The 12700-nt window shown below is 41.7% G+C and overlaps 1 protein-coding gene across 1 annotated transcript; it reads left to right on the top strand.

The window, feature by feature from the left end:
• The first annotated feature begins 6218 nt into the window (after positions 1 to 6218).
• Positions 6219 to 9542, top strand: LOC121803440 (probable LRR receptor-like serine/threonine-protein kinase At4g37250). The gene is made up of 2 exons (XM_042203105.1): positions 6219 to 8092; positions 8712 to 9542. Exons 1-2 carry the CDS (start codon positions 6439 to 6441, stop codon positions 9362 to 9364), a joined length of 2307 nt encoding a protein of 768 aa, XP_042059039.1. The 5' UTR covers positions 6219 to 6438; the 3' UTR covers positions 9365 to 9542.
• Positions 9543 to 12700: the final 3158 nt, after the last annotated feature.

The raw sequence follows: 12700 nt of genomic DNA, 5'->3' as shown, positions 1-12700 counted from the left end.
CGCTCCCGCTCCTTTTGTGCCGCCTCCATCCCCCACCAACTCGTTGTGGATCCTTTTGGGTCAAATCACTATGGCCGATACGTCTCGGATGACTCCCGAGCAACTTGATTCACATCACGCAATGATAAGAGCTCTCCGAGCTCAATTGGGGATACCGCCATCGGGCTAGTCTTCTTTAAATTTCCACGGATGTATTAGGATTTAATTATGTAATTTTTAATTTGTAGGATTTTAATTATGTAATTTTTATTTTTTAGGATTTTAATTATGTAATTTTTAATTTTTTTTGTAATTTGTAATAGTATTTCGGGTATTTTTAATGCATTTGAATATTGTGGAAATAATTTTATTTAAATTGAATAATAGAATGGTGAGACCCTTGAGCATGCTCTTGCGGAAGAGCATGGATGTGGATGTTGTGCTATTGCCAAAGAGCATGGAGTAAAAAATGAATAAAAGTGGGTCCGGACCCACTTCCATGCTCTTGCCAAAGAGCATGGATGTCGATGCTCTAAATGGCTGAAAAATGAGGATGAATTGGTATAATAAGAATATTTTTTAAATTTTGTTTATGAAAATATATTTTTACTTAATGGAGTAGTACCTGTTTGAAAGTTACTTATTAGTTATTATCTAATTTTTTTATTTATTTTAGCACTTAAAACTAAACGTTTAAACTTCTAGATGTATAAATTAAAGATTGAAAATTATTTATGAATAATGTACTACTTCATATTCTTGCATACACAGTGCTTATACGTTTTTTTATCAATAATGGAATTATCACAGAAAATACATTATTTAAAAAAATCCTTAAACAATCCCGACACCTATTGGCTTGAAATTCAATGGTTAAGAGTTAGTAGTTATAAAAAATTAATATCCTATAACCGAGTATCTTGCCAAAGGAATATGATTGTCTTAAATCCTAGCGGTAGATTCAATTGAAATAATTAGATATTTTAACGATTTCAAAAAAAAAAAATCGTTTTCCTTTATCATTTTTAACTTTTTATTATTTAAATAATGATGATATCGATAATAGCAAGAAGGTAAATTAGTATTCCCTCGGTTTCAAAATGAAACACTTTCTTTTTTAGTTTGTCCTATTTAAGAGGACACATTTTTATTTTTAGAAATAATAATTAACTTTCTTTCTCTAATTAATACATCAACCACTCAATACTAAGTTTAATAAATATGAAAATCAGTTACTACATCTGTCTCACCTTAAGCGAGACACTTCTTTTGAGCATGAGATCTAAGAAATTGATATTTAAACAGTTAAATGAAGAAAAAATAAAGTATGAGAGACAAAATAAAGTAGAGGATTGAATAGAGAATAAAGTAACTAGGTGAATAAAATAAGAGAGATAAAAGATAATCCCTCCGTCCTATAAAAATAGGCTAATTGGGGATTACACGAGTTTTAATATTTAATTGGTAAAATAAGAAAGAATGAGAAAAAAGTAGTTGAAATAATATAGTAGATGGTAGGATCATAATGATAAAGTAAAAGAGAATGATAAAAAAAAATTCACAGTGGGACAGAAAATTCAGTTTATTTCTATGGGACAAAAAGAGTATTACTACCCCCGTCCCACATTAAGTGTCACATTTAGTGTGGGCACGGATTTTAAGAAATGTAAAGAAAAGTGGGTTGAATAAATTAGTGGATTATGTGTCCAACTTATATATTATTTGTTTTATAATAAAATGTGAGTAGAATTGGTTGGTGGAATATGAGGTCTACTTACCATTTATGGTAAAAGTGAAAATGTGACTCTTATTGTGAGACGGACTGAAATGACAAAATGTGACACTTTTTGTGGGACGGGGGTAGTATTTTTTTGCTAAAATGGAAAATGACACACTTATTGTGGGATTAATTAAAAAGAAAAGTGTCTTGCTTATGAATTATGATTGGACGGAAGGAGTATGATTTTTTATGCATTATACTTAAAATATTTCTTTAAGTTAAAAAATAATTAGTCATAAAATAGTAATAGTACTACTAATATGATGTTTTCTATATGATCATAGTTTGACCGTAGCAACTAACAAGCCTCTAATCATAAAATAGTAATAGTACTACACCCACTGAAAAACAGATAACAACTCCTTAAAATATGATAGTAGTGTCAAATTTTAAAAATTGTAATTAACCGAAACCACTAATTTTTTTTGAAATAATAATCTCCCACCTGCAACCACTTATGATACGAAGTTGAAAGTTGAATTTGTGTTGAAATTGGTGCTAAGTGCTAACGGACAGATTGTGTTTGATGGGAGTACTATTAAATTATCAAACCAGATGCAAATCAATTTCATTTTTTATTTATTTTTCCATGAATATACATATAACTATGTAAGTATTGTATTCTTACACCAACTCGTGACTTGATTCAGAAAATGTTTTATCTTATATATATACATGCAACTGATTTGAAAATAGCTTATTTCTGCAAAGCATATACTTAGGCGTCGGGATAATATACATTTATTATTTTAAAAATATTTATCAATCATGAGATTAATGATTAAATTGCCAAAGTCACTGCGTAATCCATAGTCCAAAGTACTAACTGGAAGAAAGAATGCTAATGAAAGTCGTACGACTTGAAAATTCTTTTACCAAATATCCAGCATCATATTCTTGAGGAAATTTGCGTTTTTTTTTCTAATGATAAGAAGATTTGTAATTGCTTGGTCAAAAAATCAAATAAATGTCAATTATGTTCCCTAAGGGCATTAGCAATGGGGCGCCCTAAGGCGCGCCCTATGGCGCGCCACGTCAGCAGTTTTATCCTCCTACCTCCCCACCTGCAGTGGGGCGCCCTAAGGCGCGCCCTAAGGCGCGCCCTATGGCGCGCCACATCATCATTTTATTTATTTGTTTAATTGATTTAAATGTTTTCAACTAACAATTAATAACGAGTAAATAAAAAGGTCGAAATAACAAACGGGGACACATTAATAAAAAAAGAAGTTACACCGTTCAACTTACAAAAAAAAAAACTAAGTCGGTGCAATTCCCAACTTCCGACGCAGTTCATCTATCAATGCCCGGAGGTATTCGGCTTCGTCGGGGTCGGTACACTTCTTGAGGGCCTTGTGCGTCTCCAACAACGTCCTCGCCATCGACGCTGTCGCCAACGACGAATACACTTCGGCTGCCTGGGGCGGGAGCATTTCCGGGAGCGGAGGTGGGGTTGCAGCGGTCGAGGATGAGGTCGCGGCCGCCTTCCCTTTGGCCTTCGCAGCCTTGACGCCGGGAGGACGTCGGGAGGACATCGGTGTGCCGGAACCGCTGTCGTCCACGTACAACCGGTTGAGGTCAACCGGTTGATTGCCGCTGCCGCTGCTCGTGTAACCACCAACTTCGGTGGTCTTCATCCTCTTTGGCGCACTAGTGTGCAGAATTCCACCTTGGAATTTCTGCTTGTCCCTCAAAAGCGTCCAGATGGCCTCGTGCTTGAACTCGCCGAACATCGACCGGTACGACAATATCGCTTTAGCACGCACGTCTTCCCAGCTCTCGCCGCTCCCCTGTGCCCGCGCGCACTTCTCGACCTATCGTCCGCGACCTATCGTCCGTGTACGCCACAATGGGGAGGACGATGGCGCGCCCGATGCCTATCGTCCGCAGCCATCGTCCGTGTACGCCACAATGGGGCGGACGATGGCGCGGACGATAGGCATCGGGCGCGCCATCCTCCGCGCCCTTAGTATCGGCCGCGACGATCGTCCGCGACCTATCGTCCGTATCCGCAATGGGCGCGGACGATCGATGGCGCGGACGATGCGCGCCATCGGGCGTGCCATCGTCCGCCCATTGCGGATGGCCTAATTCACGGTCGTTTTTTTGTTTGGGCGAAATGAGAATCGAGATTCCCAGAGGAATCTTTTTTATTTACAAAGACGCAATCCTGAAGTGCGTATTTAGTGGGACACACATTGTACAAATGCATAACTGCAACATGCATTTACGAAATGTGTAATATATACAGAATACGCATTTACGAAATTCGACCGATGAAATTTAGGAATTTTTATATGTCGAGACAGAACTACAGTTGAATAAAATCTGAGAATTTTCTTCTAAAAGTAGTAATTAAATTGCAGTTTTATTCTATTAATAACGAGACAAGATATTGATCCCATGCGTTTGTTTTACTGTGTCATTTCGAGGTTGAGTTACGTGGGAAATTGAGATTGTTCTACAAGGCTTGTTAGTCCATTATAGATACACCAGAATTCATTCATTTTTCGATGAGTATTTGAAATTTGAAATAATGTGTACATCAGCTTATTTCATGTAAACGAAAATATTAACTGAAAAAATGGCATTTTGTGTATTGCAAAGTTGAGTAGTTGTATAGGCAAAGAAACAACAACCACATATTCACCAAAACCACTGACAAATATCCCTTTCTATACATGAATTTCTTGTAAATAAATGGTCAATTTTAATTTTTAAAAAAGTGAATGCTTCACTTTCTCTAATACTGACAAATAATGCATGTTAAAGTTGGCAGGGAGAATATTTCTATGGTTGTTACCCTTTGTGAGAGCTCTCTATTTACTTTTAGGGGTGTTCGGTTGTCAAGATTAAATCTTATGATTAAATATGTATCATGTTTGGTTCATAAGATTGAACTCTTCAATTTAATCCTAGATGAATAGTCTCATGATAATTAGTCATAGCTTCCCCCTCCAACTAAAATAATCTCACAACTTAATTTTAGATGGATAGTCTCATGATATTAGTCATGGCAACCGAACGCCACCTTAATAGATTTTCATATACAGCATTTTATTTATTTCAAATGTAGACTATGTAGTGGTGGGAATGTAGTACGTACGCATAAAGATGGGAGAAGTAAACTAAGATGAAAGATTATAATATCAACCAATGCTGTGTACTACATTCACCAAAGAATGCATATATACTTTGTTGTGCATTTTGTGTTTATTCTTTCAAATTTCGACCACTTATCTCTAATAATTGAGACTAACATATTATAATGTCAAGATGTGTACTGGACTGGAGTACCATGTTGTTTGTGTTATATTGTGTTTGTTCGCTGCTTTTTTATAGTAATTTTAGATTTATTGTGTTTGTCTGTTGCTTTTTTTCATAGTAATTTTGGATTGAATATAATTTGCTTTTGACTATATTTAATTTTGTTATTTTTTTTGTTGTCACTAATCTAAACCTTTTAATTTATACCACTCACCATTTTTTTTTCGAATGTTATATTGTTAGATGTAGTGCATATGTAGATTTTTATATGATGATGACTATAAACTTACTAACCTTTCTCCTTACTGACATTGGCAAAAGAGAGAGAACATTTTAAATACTAGTACTATAATTCTGAGACCAAGTATAAAATGACCATAACTAGTTTCTTGAATATACTCTATGGGGGTGTTCGGTTTGCAAAATTGTATCCACGATCAAATTTGTAGTGTGTTTGGTACTTTGGTTCATGAGATTCAACTTCACAACTCAATTCTAGATGGATAATCATGGAATAATTAGTCATAGCTAAACCCCCTATGACTAAAATAATCTCACGACTCAATCTTAGATTGTATTTGATATTATTTTATCTTGAAAATCGAACACCATCTATATATATATATATATGACATGGGTTGTCAACAAAAATTATACTATAGCTTTTTATCCCTTTATTCCATAATAGCATAAACAATAAACTTTCACAAGTTATACAAGAAATTCCTCATTTTACTTATCTCCAATTCTGTGCATCTCAATCGGAAGTCAGCCTCTAGGTAACACAAGCTCAACCACACATAGCAACTATACTTCCTAGTTCCTAAGACAATGACACAAGCTCGAAACAACAAAACATACATACAAAAGTCACATTGTGTTATAGCACTACAACTATTTAAATCTTATCCTATAATAATCATTTTGCCCATATATATATAAATCTATTCAATGTAGATATGAGATAAACTAAGAAAGGTTTAATAACAAAAATTCATCACTACTCGTACTAGCTAATTAAGAATTGTTAGTTGATCCTATAACACTACCAAAATAAAAAAATAAGAAGATTTTTACCGAGCACGAAAATTCCTCAGAAGTTTATGATCAACACATGCCAAACACTTTATGAGCATATAAGAAAAGCTCTCATGCATAACACTCTGCTCAAATTCAAAAGTTACATCTAAAAGAAAAGCAGAAAACATTTTTACTCGCTCTGAAAATTTCTTTTATTAATTCCACTCACTTTCAAATTATCCCATACATACTTACCCCATCTGCTCAACTTCACTCTCCCATATTTTTGTTCACCAAAACAACCATCTCCAAAGTTGCTCACCCTCTCTCTCTTTCTCCTGCTCATGAAATAGCTATGCATCTCTGTGTAGTTCCCCCAAGTCCATGAAACAATGAACACCTCCTTCCATCTCCCTCTCTACTCTCTCTTTCTGCTTCTCTCTCTCCATGCTGCATCATCTCTCAACTTCGATGGAACCCTTCTCCTCTCCTTCAAATACTCCATTCTCTCCGACCCTTTATCAGTCCTCGCCAACTGGGACTACAACGACGCCACGCCCTGCTTCTGGACCGGCGTAGCCTGCGCCCAAGTCATCAACAGCCTCGGCTTCCCCGAGCCCTTCCGAGTCACTGCCCTCACTCTCCCCAGCACCGGACTCGTCGGCACCATACCGGAGGACTTGGGCTTCCTCCCTCACCTCACAACCCTCGACCTCTCCCACAACTCCTTCACCGGCACTCTCCCTAACTCGCTCTTCAACGCCACCGACATCCGAGTCCTCGACCTCTCCGCCAATGAAATCTCCGGTTCCATACCCGACCTCGCCGCCAACACTGCTCTCGGCGTTCTCAACCTGTCTCACAACGCGTTCACCGGAAATGTGCCGCGCAGCGTCGCTTCTTCTCCGAATCTCACTGTTGTTTCCCTTCGGAGCAATCGTCTCTCCGGAGGGATCCCGAGCGGCATCCGATCGATTCAGGTCTTGGACATCTCGTCGAATTCGCTCAACGGATCGCTGCCGCCAGCTGGCTTCGGCGGCGAGAATCTAAAATATCTTAATCTCTCGTCGAACCAGCTCGCCGGTGCTGTTCCCCCAGGCTTCGCGTCGAGGATTCCGGCCAATGCCACGATCGATTTCTCGTTCAACCGTCTCTCCGGTGAGATTCCGGCGTCTTTGCCGCTGTCGAATCAGAATACGGAGGCGTACGCCGGGAACGCCGACCTCTGTGGCAAACCGGTGAATAAACTGTGCACGGTTCCTTCCACGATTTCATCACCGGTGAATGCCACGGCCGCCAACTCCTCCTCCGCTTCTGCGGCAGCGATCGCTGCCATACCGAAAACGATAGCGCAACCGGATTCCGCCACGGGCGGGAATCCGGTCGCGGCGCAGCAGCACGGCCTGGAGCCGGGGGCTGTCGCCGGTATCACAGTTGTACCTTTAGCTGCGGTGGGAGTACTCGCAGCCCTAATTTTATACATTCACCAGAAGAAGAAGAATGCCGCCAATAAAAGCGGCGCGATTCTGGCAGCCACCGCATACGAATTCAAAAAAGAATCTGAGTTCAAAGAGATCAGGACGGCTCCGATTTGGGATTGCTTAACAATAAAAAACGCAGAGGAATCATCCGAAGCCACAGGTAGCGACAGCGACGGTGACGAAAGGAACAACTACGTCGCCGATCATCATCATCCTACGATTGAAAAGCAGCAATTGAACAGCAAGAGAGTGCTGGTGATGGTGGACGGAGAGACGCAGATGGAAGCGGAGACGCTGTTCAAGGCTTCGGCATATGTTCTAGGATCGAGCGGCGCCACTATTGTTTACAAAGCCGTGCTACAAGATGGGATGGCATTTGTGGTGAGGAGGATCGGAGAGAGCGGCGGCGCCGGAAGGTTGAAGGAATTCGAGCATCAATTCAAGGCGGTGGCGAAGCTTCGGCATCAGAATCTGGTGAGGCTGAGAGGGTTCTATTGGGGAGAAGACGAGAAGCTTGTTATCTCTGATTATGTCTCTAATGGCAGCTTGTCCAACGTTGGTTGCAGTAAGTTAATTTCTCAACATCTCTTCCTTTTTTTTTTTTTCTTTTTTTAGAAATTTATTTATTTTTAATTTGGAGTTTGAGGTTGAATTATGAGAACATTCTGATTGTCATTGCTCTATCTTTTTCAAGCTAAGCTTCATTGAATGGACTCTGAGATTTGGGACCATAGTATTTTGTAGTTAGGAAAAATATAGCAATGTTCCTTACATAAGACAGCTTCAGAATTGAGACCATGCTTGTCGTAATTATATAATATGATCTTCCCAATGGACCTCCATGTGAGCATATAAGGTTCAAATGTTCTTCTCAGATAAAAACACATAATAAGCCAAAAGCATGTGCTACCACACCTCCTACTTCTCTAGGGAGAGAGAGTTATCTCATGCATGTTTAGGTATCAAATGCTAAATTATTAATCAGAATCAGCATTCGTTAGTGCTGAAAATTAAGATTCCTTAGCTCAATGGCCCAAAGGGGCTAACCTAGCTAGTCCTCTCTTTTTATTGGAAAATTATTTCTTTAATGTTGTTGACTTCATGAAATTTGACTCTTCCTCTTACTTTTCTTGACGACATTGTTTTTATATCAATTTATAATCAAATTGTTGATATCATTTTAGGAAAAATTGGATCATCACCATACCATTTACCTTTCATGACCCGAGTCAACATAGCCAAAGGTGTAGCAAGGGGGCTAGCTTACATCCACGACAAGAAAAAAGTGCATGGCAACATAAAACCTAGCAACATTCTCCTGACAGCTGACATGGAGCCCGTGATAAGTGATTTTGGGATCCATGGGCTCATCTATGGAAAGCACGCCCGCAAGTCTGACGGCCCAGCCCGACACTTTGGGAGCAGGAGATCGACCCCGTTGCATGAGGATCTACACGAAACCGGCCCTTGTCTCGGGCCATCCGTGTTTGTGGGGTGCACATCCCCTTATCATGCTCCAGAGTCCCTCAACAACCTCAAGCCTAGCCCCAAGTGGGATGTCTACTCTTTCGGGATCTTGTTGCTCGAGTTGTTGACCGGAAAGGTTTTCTCGGACCGGGACTTGAGCCAGTGGACCGTTGGTTCAGTGGCTAAAGATCCGGATCGGGTACTAATGATGGCTGACATGGCGATAAGGGGCGACGTGGCGACCCACAAGGAGGCCATGCTGGCTTGGTTCAAGCTAGGTTTTAGCTGTGCTTTATTGGTCCCTCAAAAAAGACCTTGCATGAGAGATGCCCTTCATGTGTTGGAGAAATATCCATGTTATTTTCAGTAATGATGGTGCTGGGAGGGAAAAAGGCTATGACTGTTGGAAAAAGAGAGATAAAGGGCTTCCTCTACTTTGGTCTTTTTTGACTTAGAATGTGAAAATGGTGAATCTTGTTCATAATTAAAGTGATTAATCATAATGTTATTAGTATCGAGATTGTTATTATTGAGTGTTTTTTCATAAAGGTTTGCTTTGTTGTTAAGCAATTAACCGCAATTATTAAAGTTATTGCATGTATGTAGGATTTGATTGTATTTATGTCGCAAAGAAAACATGAAATTTTAGTAGGAAGGTGTGCATGAGGCTGTCACCTTTTTCGTGACTTGCCTATTTGACAGGAAAATTTAATCAAGTTAATTGATTCAAGTTGATTAATTCTAAAAGATTGATAAAAGAAAACAGAGATCAATTTACAAGTCAAACTTGTTTTGATTTGTCCATATTACAAGAATGGTTTAGGCCATCCACAACGCTGTTCCTATACCGTTCCTTAAACCACTATTTGAGGGTCCCACTGTACTTATTTACTCCATTCCTTAACTAAGGAACGGAACATGCAACCCTCCGTTTCTTATTCGTTCCTTAACCGTTCCTTAAATTACTATTCATTCAATTTCATTTTGTATTTTTATTTCCAACCCAATTCAATTTAAATAAACACACTTTAATAAAAAACAAACACACTTTATTAAAAAACACACAACATTAAAAAAATTACAACTTAAACTTAAAAAAAATAAAAAACACACAATAATAAACACACAATTAAACGTGGGAAAATAAAAAACTACTCCGCCGGCTAATCATCCTCCGTAGGCGGTCGAGGTTGAGGGGGAGTCGGAAGGCCAAGTTGTGCTGCCATATGCACAATTCCGTTCCACCAGGCCGCGAATTGGGCGTACGAGAAGCGGGAAGTGTCCGCCATTGTGGCGGTCATGTACGCCACCATAAGTGTGTCCGAGCCTCCCCGCGAGCCCGATCCCGAGGCCGACTGGCTTGATTCGCCTCGGCCCTTCCCCGCGTTGGATCCCTCGTACCCCCAAACACCTGCGGTTCACCCTCGCTGGCCTCACCGGTGTCACCAGACGAGTAGTTGTCGGTCGCTGTGTGCTTCGTGCGCTTTGAGGTTGAGCCCGAGCTCGAGCGGACACCGCCGGCCCACCTTTCCTCGTCCTTGACGAGCTGCCAAATATCAACATAGTTGAACTGTAGCCCGGTGTCCTGGTAGAAGACGCGCAAAGCCGCCCTCAGAATGTCGGCGCCCGAAGCTCCGCTTTGGTAGTTCGCCTCTTCGGCCGAGTAGATGCCGCAAAAGTTTTTGACCTGTACGTCGACTCGGCCAAAGTGAGCACGGAGCATTGTATATTTGCGCTTCCGGGCCCCTTTCGGCTTAATCTGGTGGTAGACATCGCGGACCTTTTCCCAGAAGCACTTGGCGGCTTGTTGATTCCCGACGATGGGATCGTACGAGACGGTGAGCCAGGCGGTGTACACCGCCTTTGTTTCTTCGTTGTTGTACGGATGCCGGCCCAGATCCTCCGGTTCCTCCTCCTCCGCCTCCTCGGCCGCCTCAGACGCAGCCCTGGCGCTTTCACCGCCTCGGCCTCCTCCCTGGGTGGGTTCAATGGGGATATTCTCCCGAATCTGGGACAAACCCTGAGAAAGGCGCGAGTCGGGTGGTCGTGCGTAGGCATCCACATCGAAAGTGGGTGGTTGGTACCCACCCGGCGTCGCCGACCCCTGGATGCCCGGCGTCGACGACCCGGAACCACCAAGTGTGTTGTACATGGTCTGCCAATCGCCCAACGCGTTGAGATCCCACCCACCGGAGCCGTCACCGCCGTAGTTGCCGTCGCCGGACATTTTGTGTAGAGATTGAATATGAAAATTGGAGAGGAAATTATGTTGGTTGTATGTGAAATGAGAATAAAGTAGGAGTATTTATAGAATAAGAAAATAAAAAAAAATAAAAAAATAAAAAAGTTAAAAAAAACGGTAATATTAACGTTATAAAAAAATAAAATTTTTTTTTTAAAAAAAAATTTTATTTTTTTTATAACGTTAATATTACCGTTTTTTTTAACTTTTTTTATTTTTTTATTTTTTTTGGACCAAACTATTCTTTTTGGACCACCGCCGAGTCAGCAATCCAAGTGGCTTGACACGTCGTCAAGCGAGGCACAGTCACGGTTGCCACGTGAGAAATCCACACGCTCCACACACGGGTGGCACATTACAGCCACACGCCTGTAACCGACGTCGGTTACGTTTTTGCCATGATGAGCCTTCAATGGCTGGTTGACCCTGCATGGTGGTTGGCCTATAAATAGGCTAGCCATACCACTGCATTAGGACACACACCTACAAGCATTCTCTGCATAAGCTCTCTCACTCTCCCTGCATTGTCTTTCTGTCGAAGCTCTGCCCTCTCCTCCATCCCGTTCGCCGGAGCTCTGCTGATTGCGGTGCTGCATCAGAAGAGACGTAGCCGTTTTACCTTTGGGGACGACACGCCAAACCGAGAGCACTACCGGGGCGTATCTCGTCTTGCGGGAAGAGGCCTCCTCGACTCGGCTGTCATAGCATACTGGTTTAGTTGTTTCATTTTCGTTGTAACTTCAGTTCTTTTTTGTATTCCTTCTTTTGGGTTGTATTACGCCCGGTTTTGTTATCTTGTAATCCCAGAAATCAACAATCGCAAGACGAGATAGCTTGCCTTTGAAGGAATTTGAACTTCTAAACTGAACTAAAACTTCCGAAACATTAACACCTTTTGCTGGAGATGTCGACGGAATCCAACACTGCTGCTGCCAACGCCACCGCCGCCATTCCCTCCACCATGGCGACCACTGGACCGGTCAACACTTCATCGATTCCCTCGATGATGCCAACTCCTGGCTTCCCAGCCGCTTCATCCACCGTCCCTTGGGTTTGGGACAACCCCTTCGGGGCGTCCACTGGTTCCACCTTTGGTGGTTCGGTTGGTTCCACTTTTAGTGGTTCCTTCGGGTCCTTTAACGGATCGAGTGCTGGGGCCTTCGGGTCTCACACGAATGCTGGGACCTTCGGGTCTCATGCGGGTGCTAGTCCCTTCGGGGCTGGTACGACCATGGCGGGCTCTATGCCCAACATGAATGGTGCGGGCTCTATGCCCAACATGAACGGAATTGGTTCCTTCCAAGGACCAACTGCGGCACCTTTGGCACCAAGAATGATGCCACCTGCCGAGAAACCACCAAAGTTTGGAGGATCTGACTTCAAGCGGTGGTATCAAAAGATGTTGTTCTACTTGACAACATTGGGCGTCACCAACTTCCTCACGGAGAACGAGCCGCCCGCGCC

This window comes from Salvia splendens, chromosome 5 (assembly GCF_004379255.2).
Source record: "Salvia splendens isolate huo1 chromosome 5, SspV2, whole genome shotgun sequence".
Taxonomy (NCBI): Eukaryota; Viridiplantae; Streptophyta; class Magnoliopsida; order Lamiales; family Lamiaceae; genus Salvia; species Salvia splendens.
This window is presented reverse-complemented; position numbering and strand designations above follow the sequence as displayed.

Bases quoted from the DNA above. Each gene is read 5' to 3' on its own strand.
- LOC121803440 (XM_042203105.1), top strand. From the start codon at position 6,439: ATGAACACCTCCTTCCATCTCCCTCTCTACTCTCTCTTTCTGCTTCTC. The intron at 8,093-8,711 runs GTAAGTTAATTT...ATATCATTTTAG, and splicing joins CTTGTCCAACGTTGGTTGCA to GAAAAATTGGATCATCACCA.